The sequence below is a fragment of the Haemaphysalis longicornis genome, unplaced genomic scaffold, assembly GCF_048455015.1.
Source record: "Haemaphysalis longicornis isolate Haplotype H1 unplaced genomic scaffold, Haemaphysalis longicornis Haplotype H1 scaffold_1, whole genome shotgun sequence".
Taxonomy (NCBI): Eukaryota; Metazoa; Arthropoda; class Arachnida; order Ixodida; family Ixodidae; genus Haemaphysalis; species Haemaphysalis longicornis.
This window is the reverse complement of record NW_027526203.1, coordinates 137,016,414-137,032,394: the sequence shown is the minus strand read 5'-3', so window position 1 is coordinate 137,032,394 and position 15,981 is coordinate 137,016,414. Positions and strand designations below refer to the sequence as shown.

The 15,981-nt window shown below is 48.8% G+C and overlaps 1 protein-coding gene across 10 annotated transcripts in view; it reads left to right on the top strand.

Moving 5' to 3' along the window:
* LOC144180721 (uncharacterized) overlaps positions 1-15,981 on the top strand; it is a 102,065-nt gene that overhangs the window by 84,745 nt on the left and 1,339 nt on the right. For 7 of the 10 annotated variants that reach the window (XM_077709017.1, XM_077709021.1, XM_077709011.1 and 4 more), the window contains 6 exons: positions 3,792-3,923; positions 5,322-5,417; positions 6,497-6,599; positions 9,740-9,805; positions 10,471-10,602; positions 10,689-10,759. In XM_077709017.1, coding sequence (XP_077565143.1) covers positions 3,792-3,923; positions 5,322-5,417; positions 6,497-6,599; positions 9,740-9,805; positions 10,471-10,602; positions 10,689-10,759 — 600 coding nt within the window. The remainder of the gene's footprint in view (positions 1-3,791; positions 3,924-5,321; positions 5,418-6,496; positions 6,600-9,739; positions 9,806-10,470; positions 10,603-10,688; positions 10,760-15,981) is intronic. The other 3 variants (XM_077709019.1, XM_077709016.1, XM_077709015.1) reach the window with 2 other exon arrangements.

Sequence of the window (15,981 nt, the reverse complement as noted above, 5' to 3'; positions counted from 1 at the left end):
GTACTGCTCTGTCCACGAATAAGAATCTTTGCAGTTAAGATCCTTCTTCGGTCTGCAGTTGTGTCTTCAAACACCGATTACCGATTGTGCCTCTTCCACCAGAGCCCATTGTTACCCCTTAGCATACTCGGCTAAGGGCGAGAAACTATGTATTACAAAAACACTCGGCGGTGGTACCAACAGCTTGGCAGATGACAAAAACGTCGCAGCCGAAATTATTTGCACTGCGCAACACTTGTTTGTGACTTGGCACATTCGTGTGCTTATTTCACACTCTTAGTAGAAAGCATTTCCGCAGCTGACACCGGGGGCGCCACTGAGACGGACTAAGAATGCTGAGCTCATTTCGAAGGTCTGCCACAGATCCGCCACCATCCCCAAAGGACCGGTTGCTCATAGAGCCGCTCCTGTCTGACATAAAATTCCTGGATTCCCTGTGCTAAAAGAACTGCCGAAGGTTCTTAGCACCAAACATTCTGATATTCCAGATAGAATCGGGTCATGGAGCATCCCGAAGTACAAGCACGCTCCCCCAACTTCAGTGAACATTACGTTGAGTGTCGTTTTTCACACACAATTATCAACTGAAATGAGGTACAACTTCAAATTGCAAATCATTGGGGTAGGTCTGGCTTATCATAGCTTTTAAGCTTTTCTTTTGTCGCAACTTTTGTGGGGCTAATTTTCACGAAGAATCATTACTTTCCCACAGCGTGAGGCCTGTCCGCTGTTTTACTGCAAATCAAAAATTTGTCGTAAAATTTGCTGCAGAAGTAAATAGAAATTGAGCCTAAATGTGCCTAAACGTCAGTATTTGGTGCCTATGAATGCCTAAATGGCATGTTTCAGTGCCTGTTTCAGCGTCTAAAGCCTTTACTTTTCGTGCCTAAAGTTCCGTTCTCTAGCGATTATGGAGGCATAGTGTCAAGTGTAGCCTCAAGGGAGATGTTGCCAGGCGTGCTGTTTTCACATCGGGTTTTCTTCAGTGTGTGTGGGTATTTGGAAAAACAGCGTGCTAAAGAATGAGCATGCCGGCGTGGCAGGCAAGCTTTTTGCTTTGTTTCCCTCTTGACGGCCGATGATTTGTGATGGGAACGGGAGGTAAGGGGTTCTTTTCTTCATGTGTCTCGGGCAGGGAAGCTTTCCTTCAAAGGAAGCATTTTGGCACGGTCTAACGCATCAACCTTTGAGGCTGATGCCAGAAATCAAGCTTGCGTGTATCTGGCCGTTTTCTTGATTACGTGCAAGATGATGGTTAACCAAAAAGGAAATGTCCCTGGTTTTTGTGGGAGGCCGGGTCTGATAGCTGAGGAAATCGCATTTGCTGCTAATTGCGAGCTTTCGGAATGCATTGAGGAATTACAAGAGCAGTGTTTGGGGTGTCCAGCGCAAGTGCACACCTCTCGAGGGACATGTAGGGCCCTTGCACCCTCGTGAAGTGAGGCTGACCTTCATTTGGCAGGCGCTGCACCATTGGCGGCCAAGATGGCCCGGCAACAGAGCTGTGGATGTCGCCAGGTGGGCAGTGTGGGGGCTTCTTCCCGTGCAGTGTCTCTGACCAAGAGGCCCAAATGTGTCTTGTACGTTTGAGCAAAGCAGAGGATGTAGTATATTTTGCGTATTGCTGCTGCACGCATATTTTTGGAAAATCTGCTCGCAGGTGTCTTTCACTGTACATGCTTTTTGCTAGTTTTTGATGTTGGTAGAGAGTAGGGCCGAGGTGAATACAATATGGTGCACACGAGTCGTCTTCGGTGCTTAAACAATGGCGGCTGTTTGGTGCACGTTTTGGACACTGACTGCACTGGGAAAAGTCTTTCACAAAACTCCCGCCGTGTACCTTTTTGGGGCCTGGGGAAGTGGTTAGTGAAAGCCGCTCGGGGAACATGCTTGTTACTGGCGACCTGGTTGTTGTTGCCGCCTGGCTCTCGCTTCTAGTGCAAGTTGTTGTTGCTGCACTTTCATGGAACAAACTGTACTCGCACTGTTGTGCCAGTGCTTGCTAGTATGCAGGCATTGCATTTATCTCGTGGCAGCAAGCTGTGGTGGTGCTGCTGCTGCTGCAGTGTTAGCTGCACTGTTGCGTGGATGGAGACGATAAAGCTGTCGTTTGCCATTGTGTCTCCCGTGTCTCTTTCTTGTGGGCCATGGGGGCATCGTGCCGTGCATGGTGGGCTGCTAGTCTCGCGGTTTCTGAAGCTTTCAAGTTGCCTCACTTCATTTCCTGCCCCTGGTACCTTGCGCGCGCAGCGCATCTCTGGTGCTCTGCTGGAAGCACAAGGTCCGGGTCATCCCGGGAATTTCTCATTCTGTAGGATGGTCATGTGCCAAGCTAAGGCTATCATTCTACTTATGCCAAGCAGTACTGCTGGGCACACAGGTTGCTGCTCTTGGTGCTGGCTGTTCCAATCACAGGCCGCCTTTGGTTCTAGTCCCCTGGGAGCACTCCATTGTCTGTGTATGCGTGCCCTTACTAAATGTGCCATCCAAGTATTTTGAGATTCAAATGTGCATCGCTTTTGTTTTCACTGAGCAAGGTGACATTACTTCTCAATTTGAGTGTGCAGATTACTCTGGATATCTGTTGACTCCTCCCAAAGGTAACAGGGAGATCTGGGTCAGCTGGTTTGGAACCGTGTTTAAACATCGCAGAAGATGAGACCAAGAGCACAGGATGAGCACTCGTCCCGTGCTCCTCCACTCCTTGTCTCATCTTCTGTGCGGTTTGAAAGATTCCTGCAGGGGAAGTTGTCCTATGAAAGTGCTGTTAACATTGCAGCTGGCCCCCTGGCTTGTATGTCTGTAGTGAGCTAGAGCTCAAGTTGAGAAGAACAGTAGTAGGCAGTTGGTTCTTGCTGATCACTGAATAAGGAGCAGCGGTAAACTCATCTTGCCAAAGTCCACACGAGCTAGGCACACGTTGTGCATGTGCTACTGTACCAACTTGCGCTGTAGCTGAAACAGGGACTTTGAATGCGAGCGCAAAAGTGGGAATGTACTGCATTGGTTAGTGTATTTTGCAATGCATTTACCGTTTGGTATTTTGCAATGCATTTACCGTTTGGTCTGCTGTCCCAGCTTAATATTTGTTGGAACGGTTCTGGCGTGCTTATGGTCAAAACTTGATACGGAACACATCATACGGGTGCTAAGATACGTCTTCAAATTTGGGTTTGTGCACAAGGACGCGGGTTCGATCCCTGGCTGCGGGGGCCGCTTTTCTGATGGAGGCAAAGAGTGAGAACGCCCGTGTGTTTGAGATTTCGGCGCACGTTAAAGATCCCCAGTTGGTCAAAATTAATCCGGAGCCCTCCCCTGCGGCGCGCCTCATCGCCTGTGCAGCGTCGGTGCGTTAAACTCTACAGTCAATCAATTATTTGGGCTTGTGCCATAAATTTGTTTCTTGGATTCCAAACCTTTTTACTATGTACTATTTGGCTTGCTGGTTGTGAGGCACTTTCCGATCTGTAATGAATTCCAGCTGACCTCTCAGCGTCCACACAGGCCATTTTGCCGCAAGACAAGGATACGAGATTAAAAGGTCTGCCTGCAGTGCTCACAGCAGGGCCAAAAGATTGTTGGCTGCTTGTTTTCTCATTCTGATGTTGCTGCTACATATTTTTGAGATGCGCAAACAGACGCTGCTACCTGTTTATGAAACCTGTGAAGCTGGTTGTGTGTGAAACCCCAACCAGTAATTGCCCGTAGGACAGCCTTGCCTCGATGACGGGCCTTTCCAGAGAGGGGCCCAGTGACTGACGATCCTCCCTCCCTCTCTCCCTTCCCCCCAGCAGCAGCGGGGGAAGCCCTCCCGGGAGCGGGGGAGCAGCGTGAGCAGCAGCACGGACACTCGGCGGGACAGTGTGGACACCTCCTCGGCTGCCACAGAGCCACGCGCAACCAAGCCGGCCAAGCAGCCACCGGTCAGTGGTCGGGGGACTCTGCTGGCACCGTGCTCATTTGCACATGCCACACGAACTGTCAGGGGGAGACCTTTGACAAGCATTGTCTGCTGTCTTTTTTGCCAAGGAAAAATCGGTCTACTTTAAAGTGGCTGCCCACTTCGGAAATTCCTGTTGTGCCTGTATAAAGACACTTCCTTAAAACGCACTGGAAAAGGTCAGAGGGCAGCTGAACCGCATGCAGGCAAGAAATGGGTCGCTCAGAAGTGGTCCCCTCGGGACAATTTGGCTGTGGGAAATGCACAGAGCAATTTGCCTTGTATCTTCCCGATTCGGTGCATGCCGAACAGCTTTCGCATATATTTTCCCTTAAATGAAGGACAACTAAAGTGCTAAGTTGGGCGAATTGGTTACTAAGGAAATAATTGTACCCATAAACATTAACACACAGACAAATTTAAGCTAAAGAGGTGACGAAATACACGCTACAAACACCCTAGCGTGTGTTTTGTTTTCTCTTTAGCTTTGCCCTTGTGTTAATGTTTGCGGGTACGATGAATTCCTTACTTAAATGAAGGTTCTTCTTGTGTAACATTTGTGCAACTCTGAAAAATGCGTGAATGTAGCGCACAGGCTGCAATACAAAATGGGGTTCAGCATTTTGGAATGCCATAAGTTGTTCGTGGCTGGAAGGATTTATGCTTGTGAAGCAAGTCCTGACGTCAAGGATACAAATTTCGTCATGATGCTAATTGACAAGATTACCAGTCAGAGTGCCAAATGGTGGACCAAATTGTGGCTGTTGCAAACACAAATTGGCGAGTGCTTCTACAGCAGTAATGCAGGTTCAGAGAACAGCTCACACTAATGACCTAGTTCATGTATTTGAAGACAAATCATACGACATTACTATGATGAGTTCTGCTTCCTTCACCATTGCAGGTAATCAGCGATTGCAGCTTTGGAAAGAATAATATGCAGCTGTCACACCCCTGGCTGCAATGGGAGTTGTTCCCCTAGAAATTCACTTAAACACTCTCCAGATGCACCATTTCAGTGTGTAGGTTCGCTGTGCCTTGCAAGTGTCACTACCTGATCATGCTCATGGTTCCCCTTCTCATGGAGAATCGTGCGCATGATCACGTTTATTGCCGTGTTTGAGGGCCCGAGAGTCGTGGTACCCTGCTGAAGGCAGCTCTGGGAACAAACCTTCAGGGGAGGTTTTCTTATAATTTAGGACCCAAAGTCCTTCTCAACTGTGGCTGTAAATGAGCACTCGGAAGTGGTGCCTTTTCAAGAGGGGTAGTAGCTGGCTGGCGGGTGGAGATGGTGGTGCTTGCGGGAGCAGTGGTCTGGGCCAGTGTGTTGGCGTGCACCGGGTGCAGCAGACAGTGGGGCATGTCCATTTGTGGTGCGCAGGCGGTGGCTGGCAAGAGTTGGCTGGGGGGCATCTTCGGGAAGCTGCTGCCCAAGGGCCCCAACCAGATGATCCTGCCCGACGACAAGGACCCTGACGTACGTTGCTCTCCTGCTACTGCTGGGCAAGTGCTCCGGCCCAAGTTTGAGCAGTGTCTTCTAGTTGTGTGCACTCCTGTGCAGAGGGCAAAGCAGCCTTTGCAATGGGCTTGGCCGCTTTGCAGGCAGTGCAGTTGCACCCGTGGTGCCAGTTGTGATGCACTCTCTGAGCTGGAGACGCTGCGGGGCTACAACAGCTTTGTGGGCTTGCAGTTCAAACTGATTGGGGTTGAAATTCAGAGTGGTGCTGCTTTGGGGCATTGATGAAATCGACAGGCAGTTGCTGTGCCAGAACATACGGGAAATGGACATGGTGAGAGGTATGCGCTGCGAGGGGCGGGGACGCTGTGCTGTCTGGCTGGCTCTCGTAACAGCTCGCCGGCACCACCAGCACTGGAGACAGCAGCCAAGGGTTGTCCCTTTTCTCAGAGGAGTGTGAAGGGTTCAGGGGAGCTTGAGTGATCCCATTCTTCTGGCATTTTCGTGGTGAAAAGCTAGCTCTCACTGGGTGGTGTGATCACCCGATTTCCGAGTCGGCTCCCCAAGCAAGTGGCGGAGCCCTCAAAACACAGTGGTAATTCACGCACATTCATTTCTCAGTGAAGGCAGAGATGTTCAGTGTGGACCAAAATTGTAGTGAGGTATGGGCTGCCTAGTCTTTTCAATGAAGCAAAGCTGTAGGTTTTCTCCATTGTCTCCGAAACATTTGCAATAGATTTCTTGCAGCTTCAGCGCACTGGAAAAGGAGGCAAGATAAGCACTTTTTTGGTGCGCCAAAGCTGCAAGTTCTGGAATACCAGCTAGCCTGAACTCAAGCCCTGCTTCATGTTTGCAATTGAGTTGGGTGAAAATATCGTGTGTTATTTCAGCCTGCGTGATCAGCTGGGCTTATAGCTTGAAAGGTGAACGCTGAAGTTGGTGCGGGGACTTGTAATGAGCGTAGCAATGATTGGCCCCTTGACCCATGTGGCAGTCTTCGTTGCCCGGTTGTCGTCCTGAGAGATAGCGGAGGACGCGCAGTGGTAGGAGTGATTGCAGAGGGGCAGCGGTGTAGTGCAGCGGCGCTGTTGTTGCTCCAGATTGTGTGGGACGAACAGAAGAAGTGCTGGGTGGACAAGAATGCGGCACCGGGCGACCTGGAGAACCGCATGGCCGCTCCGCCCTCGGACTCCATCCTGGGAGGTGAGTGAGCCTCTCTCTGCTTTGCTCCCAGGAGGCCTTGTGGGTTGTGGCATTGCACCTTGCTACAGGCATGGCCACCTAATGCTGGCTGCCCGTTTCTGCTCCGAGCCTTGCCTTAACAGTCTTTGATCAAAAACTTTATTTTTACAGTTATGATGATACAAATTGGAGGACGTGTGTATTATTCCATTCTAATTGTAGATATAAGATTTGATTCGGTGTGAAACGACTACATTCAGATTTATCTGGATTTTTATATTTTATTCTTTGACAGCTCTTGTCACAAAACTGCTGGAGTGATGCAGTTGAACAAGGTGCCAGTGAACTGTGCACAAATCAAGGAGCGCAGTAAGACTTACAGTAGGTCTCTCTCTCTCTTTTTTTTTTGCTTGCCCCAAAGCAGTTCAAAGCTGCTTTGGGCAGCTACGAAGCAGCTCTTGAACCGGAAGTTGCATCGTGGGTCACGTGAAGAAGCAGCTCAAAGATGCTCTGCGCTGCCGGCGATCCCCCGAGGCAGGCGCACTGCGGTGATGAGTTGTCGTCTGCTCGTGTCGGCACCTCGCGTAGGCAGGCGCTCAACGGCGCAAAGTTAGAACCCTGATAATTATTGTTGGGTGGCAAATTATTACAGCGAATAGTTTTTGAAAACGGCTGTCAAAGTAACTAGTACAAAATTTCTCAGTAGCGTCGCGAACCGTTTTTAACGCGACCAAACGCGCCGTTTCGGCGTGTACGCGTGATGCTGTTTTCATGCATATTCCATTTGCGGCTGGGCACATTTTGTGAGGTGTGCACTGGTGGGCTGAAATGAACTGTTTACCTCACACAGGGGGTGGTGCCCTAACTCCAATTTTGGATATACTCGACCCCTACGGTAACTGCGACGAAGCGGTGGCGTACCTTGAGGAGAAATTTGCAATACGGGATGCAAACTAATGCAAAATCCCATTGCATTTGCTTAAGCGAGCGGTCATGCAAACATTTAATGACATTGTTCAAACGTTGCCATTTGTATATACATACCGGCAGACGCAAAAACCTGATGCCCTTCGTTAAACACCAATGCTCTGGCTTCGTCAAAGACCGCGGACACGCCAATATCTTAACGTCAATTGTAATTGCGAACTGCGAAGGAACAGCAGACAATCCCGCCAGTCTCGCACTGAGCAAACGATCAACTGACGCCAGAACAAGCGAAAACACCAACGAGACCCGGAGTGCCCTTTGCATGTGTCGTCAGCTCCAGCTTCGTCTGCTCAGGCGCGATAGCAGTTTGGGGCAGCTCTGAGCTGCTCCCTGGTGCAAATGAAATACGATTCAGCAGCTTCGGAAGTGGTGGGTGGAGCCAATGCGGCAGCACTGCTCCTGCAAATAAAATACGGAGCAGCTTGGAGCTGCACAAAGCTGCTTTGAGCAGGCAAAAAAAAAAAAAAAAAAAAAAGACCAAGTATCATTCTGTCTGGTCTGTAGAAGTTACGACCATTTGAAGTTTGGGCTTGGAAGTCAAAACCGGTTTTTCTGGTTCCCACCTTCCAAGCCCTAGTTCAAACAGTCGCACTTCTGCTACAGACCAGATAGAATGATACTGCACTCCTTGATTTGTGCACAGTTCACTGGCTCCTTGTTCAACTGCATCACTCCAGCAGTTTAGTTACAAAAGCTGTCAAAGAATCAAATATAAAAATCCGGATAAATCTGAATCTGGTCATTTTACACAAAATCAAATTTTATATCTATAATCAGAATGAAAAACTAATACAGGGTGGTGCGACGATAATTGGAACACTTCAAAATTTTTTTCTGAACGAACTGCCGCTCTGTTCGTGCTGAAAGTTCACACAAAGGTCTATTTTGTTTGACACGAGTAACAATGACGGTACTTGCCTGTTTATTCTGAAAATAAATAAAAACGATTTTCGCCTATGGGAAGGAAAATGGTGGCTGATTTGGACATGCGAGCCAGCGCAAGTTGATCTTGGAACGACGGCACCACGTGGGGTATGCAGAGTGAAACGCACGTTTGGGATTCACTGTAGGAAGGAGCCAAATGGTGTAGCAGACAATCAGAAATAGTGAAAGCGGGTTTTCTGATCGTCTGCTAGCTCATTTGGCTCCTTCCTAGGTGCATTTTCTGATCGTTTGCTGCACCATTTGGCTCCTTCCTACCGTGAATTCCAAACTTGCGTTTCGCTCTGAATACCCCAGGTGGCGCCGTTGTTCCAACATCAACTTGCGCTGGCTCGCACGTCCAAATCAGCCACCATTTTCCTTCCCATAGGCGAAAATCGTTTTTATTTATTTTCAGAATAAACAGGCAAGTACCGTCATTGTTCCTGGTGTCAAACAAAATAGACCACCAAATGCGACCTTCGTGGAAAGTTTGAGCGCGAACAGAACGGCGGTTCGCTCAGGAAAACTTTTTAAAGTGTTCCCATTATCGTCGCACCACCCTGTATGTCCTCCAATTTCTATCATCATAACTGCAAAAATAAATGTTTTTGCTGTAAGACCAGTGTGCCCCCTTAACAGTACTGGTACGCAGGTAGTGCTTGTGACTGTTGTGTCAAAACAGAAATGGAAAGTGCAGCTCCTCTTTTGCGGTGCCAAGCAGACAAAGCGTGGCGAGTTCAGGGGTAGGTGAGCTGCTCCTGGAGACGTGTACTGACGAACCCTCTTATGGAGGAGAGCACACATTTGACCATCTTGAACAGTCGGCCACCCTGCAGCTTTGGCAGCCCTGCCAGTGCTGTGAGTGGCGAGGTCATGCGAGGGGTGGCCAGCAGGCCCATGCTCGGCGGCAGTGCTCGCAGCCGTGCCCAACGAGTGCAGTACTCCTCGTGTCACCCTTTTATCATGCTACATCGTAATCACCATGATGCCTGTACGCCAGTGTATATATTTCTTTTCGCCACCAATCCCTTTAGCAGTTTCAAGTTGAGCTCTTCTGTAGAACGGCATTTATCCCTATTATTTTGTGGCTTCTCAGACGTTCCACGGCAATATTAATTGTCCATGTTAATTCCTCTCGAGGCTCCGCTTTGCAGCACATGCAGTGTTTCCGTCTTGGAGGTGTAGGTAGAATGTCATTTATCCGCTCAGTGTTGCAACTTGTGGGCTTTCTGTCTGTTTTCTTTCTCCAGCCAAGCCAAGCCCCATCAGTAACAAGTCGGGAGCCGAAAACCGCTTCCAGCTGAACAAGCAACGTTGTGAGTCGACCACTTGTGCCTTTTCTCTGCACACCGTCAGTCATGCTCTCATCAGGCCTGCTTGCGAGTGGGGGCCCCCTGTCCAAAGTCAGTGCAGTTTTGCAGAGCTTGGTGACGAACATCGTTTGAGGGCTCCCTCACACAAAACAACGGAGTTTCGTATAACTGTCTTATCTTATGAAAGACGAGCACCCATTGAAGGGATGTCTTGCATGATACTGCTTGCGGGTAGCTCACTACAAAATGACCTTCCTTGCAAACTGCAAGAGTCTTTCCTGCCGTCCATTTGCCAGCAAATATGAATGAAAGCGTGAAGCTGGGACTGCACCTAACATTGTGCACAAGTTGTTCAGAAATTGTGTTCTCTGCAAAGTGGTGATGCTTGGTAGTGATTAACACACGGGTATAAACCCATGTTCGGTGAAAGGAGTTGTTGAAGTAGGCATGAAAACCAGCGGGCCTGCATGAGTAGTGTCAAGGAAGAAAGGAAGGCTGAAGGAGATTGAGTGCACGTGTTGCTTCTGCTGCCAGCGTGAACCCTCCACCCAGGGGATCCTATCTCCCAGGGGAGACAGGATAGGAAGGGAGAGTGGGAATGCAAGGCACGGGGGATGTGCAGTGCCCTGTCCCCAAGAGCCTGCTCTGAGCGTCAGTTGTGCGTGCAGCCCTGCGGAAGCACTATGTGGACGTGCTGAATCCGGGCGCCACCAAGGCATCGGGGGATCCCCCGCCCGTGGCAGCACCGTTTCCGGAACAGGCCCCGCCGCAGTTCTTCGTGCCCCAGCCGACACTGGGCGGTGAGTAACCACAGTACGAGTGTTTGGCCGCGGACTGCCTGCCCAAGAGCGGTGCGGTGATGTGCTGTTCCCCGTTTCTCCTGCAGCAGAGCCCCGCGGCGCCAACTCGAGCTTTGATTTTGTGTCTTCAGTTCCATCGGCCGAGCAGCAGGCCCACGTGAGTAGTGCACTGGCTCTGCTCGGGGAAGTCTTTCTGAAGCACGCTCGCAAGGAGCACCAAGGGGTGGGCTTTGCTTAACGCAGCATTTGGGAGATGGGCAAAAAGCCTTTTGGAAGGCCTGCGCAGGGTCTGCTAGAGTTGCGTCACCCTGGGCATAGTGCTCGTCTCGGGGGGGGGGGGGGGGTCTGCCCCCGCTCCCAGTTGGGTGGCCGTGGCGGTGGTGCACTGGAGCAGTCAAATTCGGGGGCCGATTGTGTGGCCAGCAGTGCGGGAGCCACTGGCTGCTCACCGGAACGGCTGCAACTGTGTGCTGTGTGCAGCATATGTTGCAGAAGGCCTTCCAGTTGTGGGCCAGTTTGCAGATGCGCATACATTCATTCGGAGTCAAGTGTGCACCAGCTGCGAAACTACTCCACCTCTTTTTGAGAACTTTTGCTCTTGCTTTCGTAGTATAGGGACCGGGCGGCCGCTGTGTGGCACCACCGTCGCTTCAGCCAACAGTGCCGTGCATGGCGAACCGCTCGTCAGTGGAATGCCGGTGAAGGTCAGGGCAGCGTAGTTGTGCGTGGATTTCTGGCGTTCTGCTGCGGTGCGGCTTGCAAAGCAAAGATAACCACCAGGGCTTTTTCTGATCGGTAAATCTTGAAAGTAGAGGCAACCTTTACGAGGCCTGCCATGTGTGTGATTTATGCCCATACACGTAATTACAAATAGCAGCTGACGCTCAAGGCGCCAAGCTGGAAGACAAGTTCGTTTCTTCGTGCAAATTTTTATGCCTGCATGCAGTTTCGCGTATCGAGGAATACATTGCAGCTAAATTCTCTTACAAAGCCGGTGTGTGCAGCCGATCCAGAAATGCTGCGGCACTGGCCTTTTACAGTTCATGATGAAACGGTGTCGTGCACAAGCGAAAGACAAAGTTGGGGTGTGCCTTCTAAGATTTACCCCAAAACAGAAATTTTGATAGACGACGCTCCGTAACCTCATTAACTACGGTAGAAACGTGTTTAATTTCACATAAATATGTTTACTACAGCCATCGGGAATTGTTTACAGAATAAATACCGCATTATAATAGAATGTTATTGCTTGTTGTGGAAAAGCATTGCTTTATAAGACTTACAATGGTTCCTGAATAGTTGGTTAATGGTTTTTCAAAAAACAATACCTGCATGGCTGAAGGACGAGACAGGAAGGTGCCAAAAACATGCCCTCAGTTTCATAACTGAATGCTGTGCTCGAGTTTTACAAGCTGCCACCTATGCTTGAAAAATGCTAGACTTCATTTCACCGCACATATCCGCTCACCGTACCAACAAACATTCAAAGCGCCGAAGCAAACACGGCAAAAACAACGGAAGGCTGCGTAGTCCAATGCACCGGCTCATTCCACTAACGAGGAGAGCACCGAGTGGTGGCGCCACCCGCCCAGCTGCCCGGTCCCTATGGTGCGATAAGTGCAGTGTGTGGCCGGTTTTTCACTGCAGTCACCGCCGTGCTTGTGACGCCAGCCACACTGCAAAAGCAAGAGCGAAACTGCCCTGCGCTTTCTTTAGCCGCGCAGCCAGTTGACAGCGGCAACTGCAGCGCCCCTGCTTGGCTGCGTGCCTGCTCCTCCCATGTGTGTCGTGGCCTACAAAATTCTGACAAAGACTGTACATTTGCTATTTCGATAAAGGCGACTCAGTTGCACAGTATTTTTCTGTGTGTGTGTGCATGTGTGTGTGTTATTGCATAGATAAAAGCGTGTATTACTTGTTCAGTAGCGCGGGTAGTAGGATAGGATTTTTTCTTTGTTTTGTGAACATGAACTTCTCATTTTAATTTCTCCGGAGTCTAGTAAAGTTTAGTTGAAACTATCTCTTGTTTTCTTAGTTTCTTTTTCTCTTAGTTTTGTTGGATTTTTTTTTAAGTTTAGTGTCTTGTTAAGTGCAGAATGAAGGCAAACCTTTATCTTCAAAAAGACCATTTTGCTTATCTCTGATCCTCTCGGGGTTGTTTCTCATGGGTAGGGCTGTGCGAAAACCAAATAGTAACCGCCGAATTGAATATTTAATCAAATTTGGGAAAAAAGCCAAATATGGAATCGAATGTCAATTTCATTTTACAGGCCTCCATTTTTCATAAATTTTTGTGCAAAAAGAGAAGCTACTTTGCATGTTCGGGAGTGATGACGTTCTTTTTCAGCTCGAAGAATGCACTTTTGAACTCTCACTTGCAGCAGTCCATTCGCCGAGCCACTATGAGGCGGTACTTTAGGAATCCAGAGCGAGCACGATGCGCATAAAAATGAATTGACTCGCATTGGAGTTGCTGTACTGCAATCATACGCAATGACTAGACAGCGCCTCATAATTCCGAAATGAGCACGTTGCAGGCATGAGCAATACGGCGCGAAAACATGGCCCAACCGCAATCAGGGACCACATTGAGGCACTTCTTCAAAAGCACATCGGCAGCGTGAAGTGTGACTGATAAGTTGCGAAAGGAAAGCTCGCACTGTAGTTAGTCGCCGTGCACGAGCCTGCACTGTCCCCAGTGGTCTAAAAAAAAAAAAAACAAAGAACATGAAATAAACATACACCAACTGCACTAATGAAAGCCGGAACCACTTTTGATTTTAAATTAAGAGAAGTGCTGTCGAAACGGCGGCAACGGCGGTGGGAGCTGCCCCAACATCTAAACATCCAGTCGCAGAATTCAAAATGGTGGCCGAAGTCAATGGCGAGCAACAGCACGAAAAAAAATCTTATCGGCGCAATCGCAGATTACTCTGTGCAGTGGGACAAAATTTGCGGCCTCTGCAAGGCACGCTCATTGAAAGCTCGATTTGGATTGAACTTGCTGAGCAGACTGTGTGGCAGCAGTGTGTTAGCGTGTGCCGACATCTCTCGCTTTCGCAGAGCCAGGCACATTTGGAAAATCCACTCGACTATTCGAAAAATCAAATAGTGCGTATCCGATTTGCAAATCGAATTATTCGCGGAGGTGCTATCCGAGTCGTATTCGAATATTTGGGTATTCGCACACCCCTACTCGGTGTAATGGTGTTGTAATAACGGGAGCATTTATTTTTCAGTCGCCTTAAGTCTAGTTAGGTGTAGCTATTTAAAGGAGCCATGAAGAGAAAACACAAGTTTGGTTCATTCAAAAGATTGCTTCCTTAGAATCATACTGACACCACTTTTAACGTAAACTTCGCTCAAATAAGCTACATAATTAGAAAAAACGGGAATGGTCATGCGACCCACCAGCTCATTTCCCGCAACAGAACCTATGTCGTCACATGGGCTAAGCTCTGCGATTGGCGGAGGCTGGCAGAAGCAGACGCAAATTAGGTAGAACTTACAAACTAGACGAACGAGCGATTTGCGCTTAAATTTAGGGCACATTCTTTACAAAGCAATAAAAATGATGGGACAAAGAGTGGAAGTTACGAAAGCACATGTAAACATAGAAGTACTGATGCGTTCTGCTGTTCGTACTGCGCACAGCATGCTTGGTGTTTTGCTGCACAGCACTACGGGGCTTGGGGTTGTCTCAGACGACACTGGACGATTGACGCAAGCAACGGTGTCTTACGTGACCCCATTTGTCGAGCGAGCACTGTTTCAGGGAACGAATATTTTCTCCCACAACAAAAACAAGCCAGGTTTAAATGCGGGCAAAAACAAACCAAACGCTTGCCATGGTATGGTGGCGCCATCTAGGTTACGGAACGTAAAGAAACGCGGGAACAAACCAACACCGCAGTACAGGGTGGAGACAACCTTTGAACGGTCCCGTGCCGCCGCAATTGGGCCAACGGGCTCAACGCGTTATTGTTTTCGTTTCCCACGAGACCTAGCAACGCGAAACAGACAATATGATTCAAACTTCTTCAGTAAACCGCATTGCGGCGATAATTTTAGCGCGGTTTTGACACAATGACTTGCTTCGGCGGCGAGCGAGCAACCGAAAATGGCGGCGCCAGCGTATACGTGTGTATACCCTGTACGGCGGATGCGTGAATGAAGGTACTCTAGGCTGCAGAGCGGTCGGTTCCAGTGATGTCACTTGGGACCACGAAAACGCACGATTGAGCGGGAAAATCAAAATTTTAACCTATATTGTTTAATTTCTCAGTGAATAAAGCACCGTTTGTATCCGGACAAGCGCTGGGGGCACTATAAAACACGAAATCTTTCGAATAAAACCAACTTGCATTTTCTCTTCATGGCTCCTTTAAGGCATTGCTGATCTGTAGCTTTTCTAGTTATTGCACTGTCAGCTGTGATGCTTTAATTTTGGGAATGTATAATTTTATAACTTGTTGAAAAAGTGGTCGGCTCAGTATTGATCGAATGTTGAGTGATGGCCATTTGAGTTTTTGTTTTTTGTGTTAACCAGAAATGAAAGACTACAAATAAATGATGTTTGACTCTAGAAATCTGCTACCAAATAGACTTGCATTACTACAAAATTTTCATTTTGCACCCCAAAGCTGCTTGAAAACGCCCCTTTACTGCTCCAAAACAGCATTATTCCTGCACCCGGAGCTGCTCCAAAGGGCTCAAGCCCGCTTCAACCCCTGATGAGCATGCCCTTGTTTTATTTCCTCCGTGCAAGTAACAGGCTTTAGATTAAAAAATTCTTGTTGGTGGATTAGCAAAGTTTGCGTTCAAACGAGTTGGTAATCCATAATAAGGCTTTCAAGCACCGCATATATGGGGCTTGGAAGCCTTAAGATGGACTAGGTCCTAGTTGGTGACACTTGTCTATGGGCTGAAACGAAAGCATCTACTCTCCCCATTGTTTTCTACTCCTCTGCCCCCTCCCCAACTGTTTGTTCCCTATTGAGACTTAGCACAAACAAATCCTCCCGACTCAGTGTTCATATGCATGCTCATAATTGGTTCATACTCAGAACTGTGCACAAAAAACCAGAGACTGCAGTTGGCAACTAGATTTTATTACCGGTAGAAAACATCTGTGGAGGCTCTCACACTACTCCCAAAAGCACGTTTGCTAAAGGAAGTTGCCACTAACTGCTACACGTGTGCTCGTATTATTGCCACTCTAGTCTCTGTGCGCAGTTCCGAGCATGAACCACCCGAGTTGGGCCTCGCGGTTTCGCCCCATGTTCAGCGCTGCTTCCCGTGTGAGTGAACTGAGTAACTGGCCTGGTTGCTAGCGTGTTGCCTCACAGAAAGGGGCAAGTGAAATGCGGTGGCTCGTAA